The 19,951-nt window shown below is 36.2% G+C and overlaps 1 protein-coding gene across 1 annotated transcript; it reads right to left on the reverse strand.

Annotated features, from left to right (window-relative positions):
- Nucleotides 1-1,810: 1,810 nt before the first annotated feature.
- LOC104239579 (auxin-responsive protein SAUR76-like) lies at nucleotides 1,811-2,509 on the reverse strand. The gene has a single exon (XM_009794242.2). It carries the CDS (start codon nucleotides 2,412-2,414, stop codon nucleotides 2,022-2,024), a length of 393 nt encoding a protein of 130 aa, XP_009792544.1. The 5' UTR covers nucleotides 2,415-2,509; the 3' UTR covers nucleotides 1,811-2,021.
- Between the last annotated feature and the right edge of the window lie 17,442 nt (nucleotides 2,510-19,951).

Raw genomic sequence — 19,951 nt, forward strand, 5'->3', positions numbered from 1 at the left:
CTCGGACCCCCAGTTACAGTCTCTCTTCACAGCCTCGAGATGGCCCGTTGTTATCGAGCAGACGTATCTCGACACGTGTTCACACTGTCTAGGGACCGATGGAGGGTTCTCGACTTTAAAGTCGGATTTTAAGACACAAGGACCGGGAACATACTCGTGAGGGAGCGGTTCCACCGGCGTTTTATCATCGGCCAGCCGGGAAGAAGAGGAAGAAGCCTTCTCCTTTTGTGGGGTGGTCTTGGAGTGTTCGCCATTAATTCAGGTAGAAGGAAGTTGAAAAAGGTGAAATTTGGTATTTTTGGTACTAGCAAAGTTCACTCAACAAGTGATGAAAGAGAAGAGATGGAGAGAGTAAGAGTCATAGAAAACTTGGTGGAGGTGAAAGTAAAATTTTGATTCAACCAAAAAGCCTGTATTTATAGATTCGCGACGATGGTTCAGTGGTGCTAGTGGCCGACCGTCCACTGGGAAGCATTAATGGTTTGGGAAACTGTATCGATGGCACGTTTAGGTCACTTCGATCACTTACGTAACGGGGATGATATCATTATCGGGGTCTCCAGAAAGCCAAGGCTCAAGTCGTTTCTTATCATTTTACTCTAAGAAACGAGGGTACTATCTATATACGGTAGAAATCGGGGCTACTCGATTTTATTATTTGGTCGAGATAGGAATGTCATGTCAAAGAGCTAGGACGTCGAGTCCGGACCAAGGTCGACCTTGATTGCGGCCAGAAAGAGCCAGACTTCGAGTGACATCGACATAGCTTGATAACGGAAAAGGCGAGATATCCGCGATTGGTCAAGGATCGTGGCGTGTATCTCGGAACGAATCAATCTACAGCGATTAATTAGATGTTAATATGGTTTCCTACTACAATTAGAAGTGTACCTTATTTAGGAATCCTCTATTATATAAAGAGGGATCCCAATCATTTGTAAGCATGATCATTGTTCACTGATAAGAATATATACAATCATTACTTCCCTGCTATTTCACTTACTGTTCATCAGAGTTGCATTATCATTTACTATTCTTACTATCCCACCTCGAGACTACCCCAAGTTGAGGTCGAGGCGTGGCTATCATACTTGTTTGATTTATTTTATTCTCTAATTTATTCGTTTATTTTCTTGCTTATCAATTACTCCCTTCGTTTCATATTAAATGAGGTACTTTCCTTTTTCGTCTGTTCCAAAACAAAGGACACATTTCTAAATTTGGAAATAATTCAACTTTAAACTCTTTCATTTTACCCATTTACCCTTAATGAGAAGCTTTTATAGCTACACAAATGTCATGACCCACAAACTTTTTACTCCTTAAGCTTTTAAGACCACAAGTTTCAAAAGTCTTTTTTTTTCTTAATCTCCGTGCCGAATCAAACTACCTCATATAATATGAAACGGAGGAAGTAGTATTGAACGAAATCACATGTCCTTAAAACCACAATATAAAATTTAATTGTTCTCCAAATTGGAGGGTAAACAAAAGTATTAGCGCAGATAAGAAAGGGTAGCCAGAAGGAAAGTAAACCATTCAGATCTGCTCTTATTGTAATAAGCAAAATCATACTGTTTATTCTTGCTACATGCATGCTCATTTGATTTCCCTCTAATTTCAAGTTTACTAAATTTAAGAGGTGCAAGCTTGGTGTTAAGAGCGATGCAGTTTCATAGAATGAGATAGATAGTATATTATTTAATCTTCACATTGTACTTTTTACTTAGATTCAAGGGATGATAGAATGTAAATTAGTTAATTTGTTTAAACGTTGCTTCAGAAAAAATGTAAGGGTATTATGCATATATACATCCCAACACTTGTATATATATTTATTAATACATGTAATACAAAGTACTATAAATATAATTTTTCGCGAATCGTTACACCCATGTAAGCAATTAATCATCTCTACCATTTTCCTAATAGCGCTAAATAAGCTGACTGCGGGGAATCCCTCCTCATGCAATATCTTTATTTCTTTTTCCTTTTTGATGAATTCCGCAATGTAAAATAGTTCAGCAAGAGTAAAATTCGACAAGTTCATCCAAGGACTCTGGCTGGTGAGGATCTGCATTTTCGAGCATCCAAAGCAAGTGTTCAAAGAGAACAACTTCACAGGCAACAGCGATTGAATCTTCTGAATTACCTGACCTTTCAACAAGTTCCCTGAAGAGTGGATGGTAGACGACCTCAGAGCTGACAAAGTAACGGCGACGTGATTTGCCAACGTAGACAGTGTGCTGGTCTTTCATGGAGCAATGACTATCATAGGAATATGAATCTTCGTCAGAGTAAGAATTATTGGTGGCTAGTACAAGGCTCTCGTTGATACCGCGGCCTACCTTGAAAGATTGCATTTTCTTCAAAACTGATTTGAGCTTTGTGAGCTTATTGCCTCCCCTAGCCATGAGATTTTTGTTAAAAGAGTTAGGTGAAAGAGAAGAGAAGAGAAACTTTTGAATTGAAGGTGAAAAGAAGAGTTGGGTGTTTGAGCGAAAGAGATAGGAAGGTTCGTATATAAAGGGGGAGGTGAAGAGCGAAAATGGTATTTTAGCTGATAGGCAGCCGTTACAATTGAATAAAAAATACATCTGTTCCACTTTATATTTACCTATTTTCTTTTTGGTCTGTTCCAAAAACAATGAATCCTTTCTAAATTTGGTAACAATTTAGCTTAAAGTTACAACTCTACCCTTAATGAGAAACTTTATAACCACATAAATACTCTGGGCCCCATTTGGACTTGTTTAGAACCACAAATTACAAAAGTATCCATTTTTTTCTTAAACTCCGTGTCCAATCAAACAGGTTCACATAAATTGAAACAGAAGTAATAAACATTTGGCGGGCCCCGCAAAATGTTTGCAAGAAGACAAAACTAGCTGCGGCTTTGGACCTATTTGGGTGAAATTTTCTAAACCCCTTTAACTTTCCTGCAATTTGCATTTCATGATTAGGATCAGAGTTCTAATCGTTGTCTTGCGGCTAGTGTTTAATACTCATTCTAAAATTTCGATTAATCCAAATTTGTATCCTATAGTTTGTACCCATTAAAAAGAAGCATTCTGTATCAACCGTTTTTTTATTTTTAAAATTCAAACACGAGACTTCTCACACCACAACCTTGGTGGTAAGATCCGAGAGCTGTGAGCCCGTGACTAATCAATTGTAAATTGATCTAGCTAGGTACATCCAAATACACTTATTTTGACTTGAAGTAGGAGTTCGTAATAACACACTGCACCTTACCGTCTTAGAATTTTAGATTCAAATTTGGTGTAGCTCCATCTTATGCCACTTAGGTTAGAGATGTAAGTGCAATGATTCAACACTTCAGTCACATGACCGCTCCGTCCTAAAGAATTTTTTGAAATGAAAATAAAAATATGTAAACTAATATATCTCTTCACCTTTCGACGAGATTCGACACCTTTACTTTATTAAATTATGAGAACTATGATAAAATTCTTAGTTTTAAATAATATAAAAAACTGTTTTCTAAAGTATTTCAAGGAGAATATGCTGTTTTTTCTTGGGCTTTATAGCCAACATTGTTAGTATTAGAGAAGGAAGCAAGATTTGGCAAATAAAGAATTTGGTCGACTTCCTTCCTCAGCAGATCGATCAAGTTGAACTAATTCTAACTAATTTAGATCATGTTTTAAATTGTCTTTTTTGGTTTCCCATCCGGTGTCTGGTAACCATATTTGATTCGCGTCGAAAATCCCACATTGGAGTAAAGCGCTCCCTAACAAAGGCGACTCGAATCCGAGACCTCTAGTTAAGGATGAAGGAGTACTTACCACTCCACCACACCCCTTGTTGGTCATATTTTCAATTGTTCTTACAAGAAATTTGAGATCAATTTGTAAAAGTTGAACAAAGAATCATAATCTGATTAAAATATTGGGAGAGAGAGAGAGTGCGCGCGCGGGGCTATGATAATAAGTACAAAAGCCCTTTATACTGGAGGGATCGTTTGGTAGGATGCATTAGATAAAATAATGTATGCATTAGCTTTGTGTATTAATAATACATTGTTTGGTAGATATTTTGAACCTATGCATTATTTATGCAAGCATCAGTTATACATTCTATTTGGTATTATCCTATGCATAACTAATGCATAGAAAATCATGGTATTAGCAATGCAATGGTTTTTAATGCATGCATTAGCTTAGTTAAAGACAAAATTGTCCTTCAAAATTTATGCTTGATTAAAATGTGCTAGTTATTATATTAATGCAAGTTTAAAATAATCCAAATAGTGAGAAATAAAAGTATATCTCTAATAAATAAATAAATACTTAGCATATTTCTTTTTTTATAAATAAATATTTAGTTCTATATTTCAATATAGGTAGACAAATCAAATAATTTTTTTAAACTTTTTCATATAAAAACATTTCTCAACATATATTTCTTTTAAAAAGTTAGAGAGTGATGAACTGGTTTTGAGGATATTTTTGTAAACAAGCTATTCTTTTAGAAATTGTGCAATGCTTTAATACATCCAACCAAACAATGGATAAGAAATATGTCAGCATAACTAATATCAACATAACTAATGCAAGCATAACTAATACCAGCATTACTAATACATCATATTCAGCATTATTCTTATGCACCCTACCAAACGACCCCGAAGTGTATTTTCAATGAAAGGTAAAAGGATAAGAAAAGTCCCCATATGTAATATTAGCCAAAACTCCCGATATAAATCAACATATTTTACAGTACATTTTAAGCCAAAGTGAATTGTTTTGCAATGGGGTCACACTATTTGGACGTAAGTATGTTGAAATATTAATTAGGACTAACTAATGTACTGGGGAAAGGCTCTTTTTCATTTGCCAATACTTGCATATGGCAAGAATACAAAGCTCAACTTCTAAACATGCCATGTTACAATGTGGATTTGTGATAGTGCTTGTTTATTGAATGAGCTGCATCTAACCTAATTAAGGTATTTTTTAATATAGTAATTGTAATTAGGGGTGTACAAAGGAAACCGACAAACCGCACCAAACCGATAATTCGAGTCAAACCGATAATTCGAGTCAAACCGATAATTCGAGACAAACCGCACCAATCCGACTATGGTTTTGTTTGATTTATTTGGTGTTACAAAAAAAATCCGACCATAATTAGTTTGGTTTGGTTTTAACTAAAAAAAATCAAACCGATACCAAACCAACCCAATATTACACGTATACAAGTTTTAAAAATATTTCATACATAAAAATAATTATTGTAATATAATTTAAACTCTTTAATAGTTCTCTCTTTTAATGTATTATTTCAAGCTCTTTAATAGTTCTCTAAAAATTTCCCAAAATCTCTCTTTTCTCTCTCACACTCAAATCCCCCCCTTGCAACTCCTAGCACCAGAGGCCCCACCCACGACACCAACGACCACCGCCTAGCTGCCGTCGCCCCGTCGCCGTCGCCTCTGCCGCTGCTGCGTCTCTCTCCTTCTCCACCTCCTAAAAATTCTAGGTTAGAATTACAATTTATATCTTTTATGTAAGCTTATAATGTTTTATTTATTAGCTAAGAATTAGTTTCAAATGACTAGTGTTTCAATTGATTATTTAACATTGTATTTTATAGAAACCTAGGGTTTAGGTTGTATTTATCATTATTTAACATTTTATAAAAATCGAGGGTTTATAGAAATCTAGGGTTTATAGAAATGTTAAAATTTTATTTAACATTGTATTTAACTTTATTTAACATTGTATTTAGCATATGTATTGAAACTTTTAGGATATAAGTTGAACTTTTAGGAAATAAATTGAACCTTTAGCATATGTATTGAACCTTTAGGATATGACTTGAACTTTTAGGATATGTTTAAACTCGTAGGATATGAATAGAACTTTTAGTTTTTAGGTTTTGTTCTTGTGAATTGAACTTGTAGGATATACACTGAAATTTTAGGATATGAGTTGAATTATTAGGATATGAATTGAATCTTTTAGGATATGAGTTGAACTTTTAGGAAATAAATTGAACCTTTAACATATGTATTGAACCTTTAGGATATGACTTGAACTTTTAATTTATGTTTAAACTCGTAGGATATGAATATAACTTTTAGTTTTTAGGTTTTGTTCTTATGAATTGAACTTGTAGCATATAAGTTGAAATTTTAGGATATGAGTTGAATTTTTAGGATATGAATTGAAACTTTTAGGATATGAGTTGAACTTTTAGGAAATAAATTGAACCTTTAGCATATGTATTGAACCTTTAGGATATGACTTGAACTTTTAGTTTATGTTTAAACTCGTAGGATATGAATATAACTTTTAGTTTTTAGGTTTTGTTCTTGTGAATTGAACTTGTAGGATATAAATTGAAATTTTAGGATATGAGTTGAATTTTTAGGATATGAATTGAAACTTTTAGGATATGAGTTGAACTTTTAGGAAATAAATTGAACCTTTAGCATATGTATTGAACCTTTAGGATATGACTTGAACTTTTAGTTTATGTTTAAACTCGTAGGATATGAATATAACTTTTAGTTTTTAGGTTTTGTTCTTGTGAATTGAACTTGTAGGATATAAATTGAAATTTTAGGATATGAGTTGAATTTTTAGGATATGAATTGAAACTTTTAGGATATGAGTTGAACTTTTAGGAAATAAATTGAACCTTTAGCATATGTATTGAACCTTTAGGATATGACTTGAACTTTTAGTTTATGTTTAAACTCGTAGGATATGAATATAACTTTTAGTTTTTAGGTTTTGTTCTTGTGAATTGAACTTGTAGGATATAAATTGAAATTTTAGGATATGAGTTGAATTTTTAGGATATGAATTGAAACTTTTAGGATATGAGTTGAACTTTTAGGAAATAAATTGAACCTTTAGCATATGTATTGAACCTTTAGGATATGACTTGAACTTTTAGTTTATGTTTAAACTCGTAGGATATGAATATAACTTTTAGTTTTTAGGTTTTGTTCTTGTGAATTGAACTTGTAGGATATAAATTGAAATTTTAGGATATGAGTTGAATTTTTAGGATATGAATTGAAACTTTTAGGATATGAGTTGAACTTTTAGGAAATAAATTGAACCTTTAGCATATGTATTGAACCTTTAGGATATGACTTGAACTTTTAGTTTATGTTTAAACTCGTAGGATATGAATATAACTTTTAGTTTTTAGGTTTTGTTCTTGTGAATTGAACTTGTAGGATATAAATTGAAATTTTAGGATATGAGTTGAATTTTTAGGATATGAATTGAAACTTTTAGGATATGAGTTGAACTTTTAGGAAATAAATTGAACCTTTAGCATATGTATTGAACCTTTAGGATATGACTTGAACTTTTAGTTTATGTTTAAACTCGTAGGATATGAATATAACTTTTAGTTTTTAGGTTTTGTTCTTGTGAATTGAACTTGTAGGATATAAATTGAAATTTTAGGATATGAGTTGAATTTTTAGGATATGAATTGAAACTTTTAGGATATGAGTTGAACTTTTAGGAAATAAATTGAACCTTTAGCATATGTATTGAACCTTTAGGATATGACTTGAACTTTTAGTTTATGTTTAAACTCGTAGGATATGAATATAACTTTTAGTTTTTAGGTTTTGTTCTTGTGAATTGAACTTGTAGGATATAAATTGAAATTTTAGGATATGAGTTGAATTTTTAGGATATGAATTGAAACTTTTAGGATATGAGTTGAACTTTTAGGAAATAAATTGAACCTTTAGCATATGTATTGAACCTTTAGGATATGACTTGAACTTTTAGTTTATGTTTAAACTCGTAGGATATGAATATAACTTTTAGTTTTTAGGTTTTGTTCTTGTGAATTGAACTTGTAGGATATAAATTGAAATTTTAGGATATGAGTTGAATTTTTAGGATATGAATTGAAACTTTTAGGATATGAGTTGAACTTTTAGGAAATAAATTGAACCTTTAGCATATGTATTGAACCTTTAGGATATGACTTGAACTTTTAGTTTATGTTTAAACTCGTAGGATATGAATATAACTTTTAGTTTTTAGGTTTTGTTCTTGTGAATTGAACTTGTAGGATATAAATTGAAATTTTAGGATATGAGTTGAATTTTTAGGATATGAATTGAAACTTTTAGGATATGAGTTGAACTTTTAGGAAATAAATTGAACCTTTAGCATATGTATTGAACCTTTAGGATATGACTTGAACTTTTAGTTTATGTTTAAACTCGTAGGATATGAATATAACTTTTAGTTTTTAGGTTTTGTTCTTGTGAATTGAACTTGTAGGATATAAATTGAAATTTTAGGATATGAGTTGAATTTTTAGGATATGAATTGAAACTTTTAGGATATGAGTTGAACTTTTAGGAAATAAATTGAACCTTTAGCATATGTATTGAACCTTTAGGATATGACTTGAACTTTTAGTTTATGTTTAAACTCGTAGGATATGAATATAACTTTTAGTTTTTAGGTTTTGTTCTTGTGAATTGAACTTGTAGGATATAAATTGAAATTTTAGGATATGAGTTGAATTTTTAGGATATGAATTGAAACTTTTAGGATATGAGTTGAACTTTTAGGAAATAAATTGAACCTTTAGCATATGTATTGAACCTTTAGGATATGACTTGAACTTTTAGTTTATGTTTAAACTCGTAGGATATGAATATAACTTTTAGTTTTTAGGTTTTGTTCTTGTGAATTGAACTTGTAGGATATAAATTGAAATTTTAGGATATGAGTTGAATTTTTAGGATATGAATTGAAACTTTTAGGATATGAGTTGAACTTTTAGGAAATAAATTGAACCTTTAGCATATGTATTGAACCTTTAGGATATGACTTGAACTTTTAGTTTATGTTTAAACTCGTAGGATATGAATATAACTTTTAGTTTTTAGGTTTTGTTCTTGTGAATTGAACTTGTAGGATATAAATTGAAATTTTAGGATATGAGTTGAATTTTTAGGATATGAATTGAAACTTTTAGGATATGAGTTGAACTTTTAGGAAATAAATTGAACCTTTAGCATATGTATTGAACCTTTAGGATATGACTTGAACTTTTAGTTTATGTTTAAACTCGTAGGATATGAATATAACTTTTAGTTTTTAGGTTTTGTTCTTGTGAATTGAACTTGTAGGATATAAATTGAAATTTTAGGATATGAGTTGAATTTTTAGGATATGAATTGAAACTTTTAGGATATGAGTTGAACTTTTAGGAAATAAATTGAACCTTTAGCATATGTATTGAACCTTTAGGATATGACTTGAACTTTTAGTTTATGTTTAAACTCGTAGGATATGAATATAACTTTTAGTTTTTAGGTTTTGTTCTTGTGAATTGAACTTGTAGGATATAAATTGAAATTTTAGGATATGAGTTGAATTTTTAGGATATGAATTGAAACTTTTAGGATATGAGTTGAACTTTTAGGAAATAAATTGAACCTTTAGCATATGTATTGAACCTTTAGGATATGACTTGAACTTTTAGTTTATGTTTAAACTCGTAGGATATGAATATAACTTTTAGTTTTTAGGTTTTGTTCTTGTGAATTGAACTTGTAGGATATAAATTGAAATTTTAGGATATGAGTTGAATTTTTAGGATATGAATTGAAACTTTTAGGATATGAGTTGAACTTTTAGGAAATAAATTGAACCTTTAGCATATGTATTGAACCTTTAGGATATGACTTGAACTTTTAGTTTATGTTTAAACTCGTAGGATATGAATATAACTTTTAGTTTTTAGGTTTTGTTCTTGTGAATTGAACTTGTAGGATATAAATTGAAATTTTAGGATATGAGTTGAATTTTTAGGATATGAATTGAAACTTTTAGGATATGAGTTGAACTTTTAGGAAATAAATTGAACCTTTAGCATATGTATTGAACCTTTAGGATATGACTTGAACTTTTAGTTTATGTTTAAACTCGTAGGATATGAATATAACTTTTAGTTTTTAGGTTTTGTTCTTGTGAATTGAACTTGTAGGATATAAATTGAAATTTTAGGATATGAGTTGAATTTTTAGGATATGAATTGAAACTTTTAGGATATGAGTTGAACTTTTAGGAAATAAATTGAACCTTTAGCATATGTATTGAACCTTTAGGATATGACTTGAACTTTTAGTTTATGTTTAAACTCGTAGGATATGAATATAACTTTTAGTTTTTAGGTTTTGTTCTTGTGAATTGAACTTGTAGGATATAAATTGAAATTTTAGGATATGAGTTGAATTTTTAGGATATGAATTGAAACTTTTAGGATATGAGTTGAACTTTTAGGAAATAAATTGAACCTTTAGCATATGTATTGAACCTTTAGGATATGACTTGAACTTTTAGTTTATGTTTAAACTCGTAGGATATGAATATAACTTTTAGTTTTTAGGTTTTGTTCTTGTGAATTGAACTTGTAGGATATAAATTGAAATTTTAGGATATGAGTTGAATTTTTAGGATATGAATTGAAACTTTTAGGATATGAGTTGAACTTTTAGGAAATAAATTGAACCTTTAGCATATGTATTGAACCTTTAGGATATGACTTGAACTTTTAGTTTATGTTTAAACTCGTAGGATATGAATATAACTTTTAGTTTTTAGGTTTTGTTCTTGTGAATTGAACTTGTAGGATATAAATTGAAATTTTAGGATATGAGTTGAATTTTTAGGATATGAATTGAAACTTTTAGGATATGAGTTGAACTTTTAGGAAATAAATTGAACCTTTAGCATATGTATTGAACCTTTAGGATATGACTTGAACTTTTAGTTTATGTTTAAACTCGTAGGATATGAATATAACTTTTAGTTTTTAGGTTTTGTTCTTGTGAATTGAACTTGTAGGATATAAATTGAAATTTTAGGATATGAGTTGAATTTTTAGGATATGAATTGAAACTTTTAGGATATGAGTTGAACTTTTAGGAAATAAATTGAACCTTTAGCATATGTATTGAACCTTTAGGATATGACTTGAACTTTTAGTTTATGTTTAAACTCGTAGGATATGAATATAACTTTTAGTTTTTAGGTTTTGTTCTTGTGAATTGAACTTGTAGGATATAAATTGAAATTTTAGGATATGAGTTGAATTTTTAGGATATGAATTGAAACTTTTAGGATATGAGTTGAACTTTTAGGAAATAAATTGAACCTTTAGCATATGTATTGAACCTTTAGGATATGACTTGAACTTTTAGTTTATGTTTAAACTCGTAGGATATGAATATAACTTTTAGTTTTTAGGTTTTGTTCTTGTGAATTGAACTTGTAGGATATAAATTGAAATTTTAGGATATGAGTTGAATTTTTAGGATATGAATTGAAACTTTTAGGATATGAGTTGAACTTTTAGGAAATAAATTGAACCTTTAGCATATGTATTGAACCTTTAGGATATGACTTGAACTTTTAGTTTATGTTTAAACTCGTAGGATATGAATATAACTTTTAGTTTTTAGGTTTTGTTCTTGTGAATTGAACTTGTAGGATATAAATTGAAATTTTAGGATATGAGTTGAATTTTTAGGATATGAATTGAAACTTTTAGGATATGAGTTGAACTTTTAGGAAATAAATTGAACCTTTAGCATATGTATTGAACCTTTAGGATATGACTTGAACTTTTAGTTTATGTTTAAACTCGTAGGATATGAATATAACTTTTAGTTTTTAGGTTTTGTTCTTGTGAATTGAACTTGTAGGATATAAATTGAAATTTTAGGATATGAGTTGAATTTTTAGGATATGAATTGAAACTTTTAGGATATGAGTTGAACTTTTAGGAAATAAATTGAACCTTTAGCATATGTATTGAACCTTTAGGATATGACTTGAACTTTTAGTTTATGTTTAAACTCGTAGGATATGAATATAACTTTTAGTTTTTAGGTTTTGTTCTTGTGAATTGAACTTGTAGGATATAAATTGAAATTTTAGGATATGAGTTGAATTTTTAGGATATGAATTGAAACTTTTAGGATATGAGTTGAACTTTTAGGAAATAAATTGAACCTTTAGCATATGTATTGAACCTTTAGGATATGACTTGAACTTTTAGTTTATGTTTAAACTCGTAGGATATGAATATAACTTTTAGTTTTTAGGTTTTGTTCTTGTGAATTGAACTTGTAGGATATAAATTGAAATTTTAGGATATGAGTTGAATTTTTAGGATATGAATTGAAACTTTTAGGATATGAGTTGAACTTTTAGGAAATAAATTGAACCTTTAGCATATGTATTGAACCTTTAGGATATGACTTGAACTTTTAGTTTATGTTTAAACTCGTAGGATATGAATATAACTTTTAGTTTTTAGGTTTTGTTCTTGTGAATTGAACTTGTAGGATATAAATTGAAATTTTAGGATATGAGTTGAATTTTTAGGATATGAATTGAAACTTTTAGGATATGAGTTGAACTTTTAGGAAATAAATTGAACCTTTAGCATATGTATTGAACCTTTAGGATATGACTTGAACTTTTAGTTTATGTTTAAACTCGTAGGATATGAATATAACTTTTAGTTTTTAGGTTTTGTTCTTGTGAATTGAACTTGTAGGATATAAATTGAAATTTTAGGATATGAGTTGAATTTTTAGGATATGAATTGAAACTTTTAGGATATGAGTTGAACTTTTAGGAAATAAATTGAACCTTTAGCATATGTATTGAACCTTTAGGATATGACTTGAACTTTTAGTTTATGTTTAAACTCGTAGGATATGAATATAACTTTTAGTTTTTAGGTTTTGTCGGTATCCTCAATATAAGCCAGGGATCTCTTGGTATCCCGAGGATCTCTTGGTATCCTCAATATGTGCTAGGGATCTCTTGGTATCCTGAGGATATCTCGGTATCCTCAATATATGTGCCGGGGATCTCCCGGGAAACTAACCCGTAGTCCTAAAGTAAATGTGCAGGGGGAATCTCCCGGGAATCTAACCCGTTGTCCCAAAGTAAATGTGCAGAGGGAATCTCCCGGGAATCTCACCCGTAGTCCCAATTTAAAATACAGAGCAGCAACACAAGAATATTAAATTAAATGCTAATTTCGTACCAAGTAAACATTTACTTCTAGCCTAACATGCATCACGTAATGCAATTCAGGCAATTTAAGCAAATAGGCAATTAAGTCAACTAAACATGCATTTCTAGACTAGCAACATGCTAAATTCACAAGTAGAATAAAAGAATAAAAGAACTCAATTGAAATACTTAAGGATAAATCGGATTTTCAAAAATTAGCTCAAGTATGCGCTTGTCACCTCACGTACAGGGCATTTCAATTATCAAATATAGCACATCCTAAGGGGAAAGGTCCCCCACACAAGGTTAGACAAACCACTTACCTCGAATGCTCCAAACTCAACTCATGCTTCTAGAATAGCTTTACCCCTCGAATTCACCACCCAACCGCTCGAATCTAGTCACAAATTGCTTGAATGCATTAATAATTACTATTGGAACTAACCCCAATGCATAAAAATAGTTTTTACAAGGTTTTTCCCAAAAAGGTCAAAAATACCCCCGGACCCACGTGTTCGAAACTCGAGGTTCGGACCAAAACCCGGTTACCCATTCTCCCACGAATCCAAATATATGTTTTGTTTTGAAATCGGACCCCAAATTGAGGTCCAACTTCTCAATTTGTAGAAAACCTAGGTTCTACCCAAAACACCCAATTTCCCCATGAAAATCTTTGATTTGAAGTTGAAATCATGTTAAAAGATGTTAAGAAGTGAAGAAATTAAGTCAGAAATCACTTACCAATGGTTTTGGAGAAGAAAAGTTATTTGGAAAATCGCCTCTTAGGTTTTGGGTTTTTGAAAAGTGGAAAAAATGACTGAAGTCACGAATATATATACTTTTGCTGGGGGCTGGCGCGGATCGTTCAGAAATGCACCGCGGTCGCGCCGAGGGAGGGAAGAAGTGGGCTTTCTCTGAACCCACCCAGCGCGGACCGCGCTGATTTGGTGCGCGGCCGCGCTGGTCGACCCTCTGAACTCCACCACGCGGACCGCACAGAAAAGCATCGCGGCCGCGTGGCTGCCAGCGCGGACCGCGCGGAAACGACCGCGGCCGCACTGGGGCCTGCAACATCTAAACCTGCATTTTTTAAGCCTAAGACCTCCCGGGCCCCACTCAAACTCACCCGAGCCCTCGGGGCTCCAAACCAAACATTCATATGATCTCGAAAATACCTTACGGACATACTCGTGCGATCAAATCGCCAAAAATGACATCATATACATAGGATCAAGCATCGAAACACATGATTTTCTTTCAACTTTCATAAAACACAAATTCCCCATTTTAAGTCCGAAACACGTCATATGACGTCCGTTTTTAGCCAAACTTTACAGATAGTGCTTAAAACATATTTAAGACTCGTACCGGGCGTCGAAACCAAAATACGAGCCCGATACCACAGTTTTCTGATCAATTTTCTTCTTCCTTTTCCTTAATTAATTTCAGAAAATAATTTCACACAAAAATTCATTTCTCGGGCTTAGGACCTCAGAATTTGATTCCGGGCACACTCCCAAGTCCCATATTTTTCTACGGGCCCTCCGGGACCGTCGAATCACAAGTTCGGGTCCGTTTACCCAAAATGCTGACCGAAATCAATATTATGCATATTAATATCAAAATTCATCAATTTTTTCACATAATTCACATATTTCAACATGAAAACTTTCCGGCTACGCGCCCGGACTGCGCACGCAAATCGAGGCAACTAACAGCGAGGATTTCAAGGCCTCGGAAGCACAAAACAAGGAAGAATTACGGTGATGACCCTTTGGGTCGTCACATTCTCCACCTCTAAAACAACCGTTCGTTCTCGAACGGGCAAAAGAAAGAAGTACCTCAGTCGGGAAATAAATGAGGATAACGGCTCCGCATATCAGACTCGGACTCCCAGGTCGATGCCTCAGGAGGCTGACCTCTCCACTAAACACGCACTGAAGGAAAACTTTTCGACCTTAACTGTCGAACCTGCTGGTCTAGAATAGCCACCGGCTCCTCCTCATATGACAGATCCTTGTCCAATTGGACAGTGCTGAAATCCAACACGTGCGATGGATCGCCGTGATACTTCCGGAGCATAGATACATGAAACACGGGATGCGCAGCTGACAAGCTAGGTGGCAAGGCAAGTCTATAAGCCACCTATCCCAAATGATCAAGAATCTCAAATGGACCGATGAACCTAGGGCTGGGCTTGCCCTTCTTCCCAAATCTCATCACGCCATTCCTAGGCGATACACGGAGCAATACCCGCTCACCAACCATGAAAGCAACATCTCTGACCTTGCGGTCTGCATAACTCTTCTGTCTGGACTGAGCTGTATGAAGTCTATCCTGAATAATCTGGACTTTATCCAAGGCCTCCTGAACCAAATCAGTACCCAATAATCGAGCCTCTCCCGACTCAAACCATCCAACTGGAGATCTACACCGTCTCTCATATAAAGCCTCATACGGTGCCATCTGAATACTGGACTAATAGCTGTTGTTGTAAGCAAATCCCGCTAAAGGCAAAAACTGGTCCCACGAGCCTCCAAAATCAATAACACAGGCTCGGAGCATATCTTCAAGAATCTGAATAGTCCTCTCGGACTGACCCTCCGTCTGGGGATGAAATGCTGTGCTCAACTGCACCTGGGTGCCTAACTCTCGCTGAACTGCTCTCCAGAAATGCGAGGTAAACTGCGGACCCCGGTCCGAAATGATAGATATGGGCACCCCATGAAGGCAGACGATCTCCCTGATGTAAATCTCAGCTAATCTCTCGGATGAATAGGTGGTTGCAACGGGAATAAAATGCGCTGACTTGGTTAGCCTATCAATAATAACCCAAACCGCGTCAAACTTCTTCCGAGTCAAGGGAAGTCCAGTAACGAAGTCCATAGTGATTTGCTCCCACTTCCACTCGGGAAGCTCAATCCTCTGAAATGACCCACCAGGTCTCTGATGCTCATACTTAACCTGTTGACAATTCAAACACCGTGACACATATGCCACAATATCTTTCTTCATTCTACGCAACCAATAATGTTGCCGCAAATCCTGATACATCTTCGCGGCGCCTAGATGAATAGAGCACCGGGAGCTATGGGCCTCCTCTAAAATCAAATCCCGAAGCCCATCCACGTTAGGCAAACAAACTCGACCCTGCAATCTCAATACACCATCATCTCCCAAGGTTACTTTCTTGGCACCTCCACGCTGTACCGTGTCTCTCAAGTGACACAAATGGGGATCATCGAACTGCCGATCACGGATATGCTCTAATAACGAAGAATGAGTGACCGTGCAAGCTAATACTCGACTAGGCTCAGAAATGTCCAACCTCACAAACTGATTTGCCAAAGCCTGAACGTCCAAAGCAAGCGGTCTCTCACCGATCGGGATATAAGCAAGACTGCCCATACTGGATGACTTCCTACTCAAGGCATCAGCCACCACATTGGCCTTTACCGGGTAATATAAGATAGTGATGTCATAATCTTTCAACAATTCCAACCACCTCCTCTGCCTCAAATTCAACTCCTTTTGCTTGAACAAATACTGAAGACTCTTATGATCCGTGAACACCTCACACGTCACACCATATAATTAATGGCACCAAATCTTTAGGGCGTGAACAATGGCGGCTAACTCAAGGTCGTGAATAGGGTAGTTCTTCTCATGCATCTTCAACTGTTTGGACGCGTAGGCAATCACCCTACCATCCTGCATCAACACCGCTCCGAGGCCAACCCTCGAGGCATCGCAATAGACTGTATAAGGCCCCGAACTTGTAGGCAGTATCAAAATTGGGGCTGTGGTTAAGGCTGTCTTGAGCTTCTGAAAGCTCGCCTCACACTCCTCAGTCCACTGAAATGGAGCACCCTTCTGGGTCAACCTAGTCATAGTGGCTGCAATTGATGAAAACCCCTCCACAAAACGATGGTAGTAGCCAGCCAAACCAAGGAAACTGTGGATCTCAGTAGCTGAGGATGGTCTGGGCCAACTCTGCACGGCCTCTACCTTCTTCGGATCCACCTGAATACCTTCACTCGAAATCGTGTGGCCTAAGAATGCCACTGAATCCAACCAAAACTCACATTTCGAGAACTTAGCATATAACTTCTTCTCTCTCAGAGTCTGAAGCACAGTTCCCAGGTGCTGCTCATGATCTTCCCGACTCCGGAAATACACCAGAATATCATCAATAAAGACAATGACGAACGAGTCAAGATATGGCCAGAACACATTGTGCATCAAATGCATAAAGGCTGCTGGGGCATTGGTCAGCCCAAATGACATAACAAGGAACTCGTAATGGCCATACCGAGTCCTGAAAGCGGTTTTCGGGATATCTGGTTCTCGAATCTTCAACTGATGGTAACCTGAGCGCAAATCAATCTTAGAAAACACCCGTGCGCCCTGAAGCTAGTCAAACAGATCATCGATACGAGGCAAAGGATAATGGTTCTTAACTGTAACTTTGTTCAATTGGCGATAATCAATACACATACGCATAGAACCATCCTTTTTCTTTACAAACAAGATAGGAGCACCCCAAGGCAATACACTGGGCCGAATAAAACCCTTATCAAGCAATTCTTGACACTGATCCTTCAACTCCTTCAACTCAGGAGGAGCCATACGATATGGGGGAATAGAAATGGGCTGAGTGCCCGACAACAGATCAATGCCAAAATTAATATCTCTATCAGGCGGCATGCCTGGAAGATCAGCTGGAAACACATCAGGAAAATCCCGTACTACTGGAACTGAATCAACTGAAGGAGTATCAATACTGAGGTCTCTCACAAAAGCTAAATATGCGGCACACCCCTTTCCAACCATACGCTGAGCTTTAAGAAAAGAGATAACTCTACTGGGAGTGTGATCTAAAGTACCACTCCACTCAACACGCGGAATACCTGGCATAGCCAGTGTCACGGTCTTGGCGTGACAATCAAGAATAGCATAATGGGGCGACATCCAGTCCATGCCTAGAATAATATCAAAATCAACCATGTTGAGTAACAATAGATCTGCTCTGGTCTCAAAACCACGAATAGTGACCAAACACGACCGATAAACGCGGTCTACAACAATAGAATCTCCCACAGGAGTAGATACATAAACAGGAGAACTCAGTGAATCTCGGGCTATACCCAAATGCAGAGCGAAATAAGAAGACACATAAGAATAAGTGGAGCCTGGATCAAATAGAACCGATGCATCTCTGTGACAAACCAGTATAATACTTATGATAACGGAATCAGAGGCAACAACCTCGGTACGAGCAGGAATGGCATAATATCTGGCCTGGCCTCCCCCTCTAGGGCGACCTCTACCTCCCCGACCTCCACCTCTAGCTAGCTGAGTAGGTGGGGTAGCAACGGGAGCTGTAACTATAGCCTGAGAACTTTGCGGGGCACGCTGTGGCTGAGAAGTGTGTGGAGGTGCACCCGTCCTAAGTCTAGGGCAATCCCTTACCACGTGGCGTGTGTCACCACACTCGAAACAAGCTCTGGGAGGATGTGGTAGCTGTGACTGGCTAGGGCCAGGTCTGCTAGACTGGCCTCTGAAAGCACCCCGCGCAGGAGGCGCGCTAGAAACTAGAGGTGCATAATATGTCTCCTAAGATCTGGGAGGAGTTGAGCATTGTTGGATGTTAGAAGAGCTGAATGAACGGGGCGACTCATATAGCCCCTACCATGACGACCTGCAGCTGGGGTACGGGCACCAGAATAATGGCCCGACTCACGAGACCTCTTGGCCTCCCTCTCCTCTCTCTCCCTAGCATGCATACCCTCAATCCTCCTAGCAATGCTCACCACCTGCTGATAAGAAATGTCCATCTCCAACTCACGAGCCATGCTAGATCTGATGGAAGGAATAAGACCCTCAATGAACAGGCGAACCCTCTCACGGACAGTAGCAACCAAGGATGGTGCATGCCTAGCCAATCTGGTGTAACAGATAGCATACTCTGAAACAGTCATAGCACCCTGGCGCAAATGCTCAAACTCTACACACCATGCGTCCCTGAGGCTCTGAGGGACGAACTCTCTCAAAAACATGTCTGAGAGCTGGGTCCAAGTCAGTGAAACAGCCTCGTCTGGACTGTCTAACTCATAGGTGCGCCACCACTCATAGGCGGCTCCCCGAAGTTGGAAAGCAGTGAAGGAAACCCCGCTCGATCCGGTAATACCCATAGTGCGAAGAATACGGTGGCAATCCTCCAGAAATCCCAAGGCATCATCTGTCGCTAGTCCACTGAAAACCGGAGGATCATACTTCTTAAAGCTCTAGAGTCTCTGCTGCTCATCCTCAGAAGCAGCTGCCCCATCCTTGGGCTGAACTGGTACTGCAGCCTATACAGGAATGATCTATGGGACCTGCTCAACCTGCACTCGCTGCTCAGGAGTGCGGGCGGCGGGAGTCTGTGCCCCTCCCCCGGCTTGGGATGTGGCTGCAGCAAGGGAAAGCAACCCTGCCCGAGCCAGCGTGGTGTACATACTCATAAACTGTGCCAATGTCTCTTGAAGGGCTGGAGTAGTAGTGGTTGTAGGCGTGTCGAGTGCCTGAACTCCGGCTGGATTTGCTGGTGGTACCTCAGCGGCAGCTCGCGCAGGTGCTCTGGCTGCACCCCGTGCGCGTCCACGGCCTCTGCCCCGACCCCTGCCTCTGACGGCTGTAGGAGGGGGTGCGGGTGCCTGATCATCCCGAGTAGCATGTGTCCTCACCATCTGTGAGAGAATAAAAGACAGAAGTTTAGAATTGATGTCAAAAATATCGCAGGACAAGGAGATCAATGAAGTGAAGAATTTTTTCCTAAACAGTTACATAGCCTCTCGTAGATAAGTACAAACGTCTCCGTACCGATCAGCGAGACTCTAATAAACCGGCCT

Source organism: Nicotiana sylvestris, chromosome 5 (genome assembly GCF_000393655.2).
Source record: "Nicotiana sylvestris chromosome 5, ASM39365v2, whole genome shotgun sequence".
Lineage (NCBI taxonomy): Eukaryota > Viridiplantae > Streptophyta > Magnoliopsida > Solanales > Solanaceae > Nicotiana > Nicotiana sylvestris.

What these genes read in the sequence shown, in the direction of transcription:
- LOC104239579 (XM_009794242.2), bottom strand. Translation starts at nt 2,414, where the DNA reads ATGGCTAGGGGAGGCAATAAGCTCACAAAGCTCAAATCAGTTTTGAAG.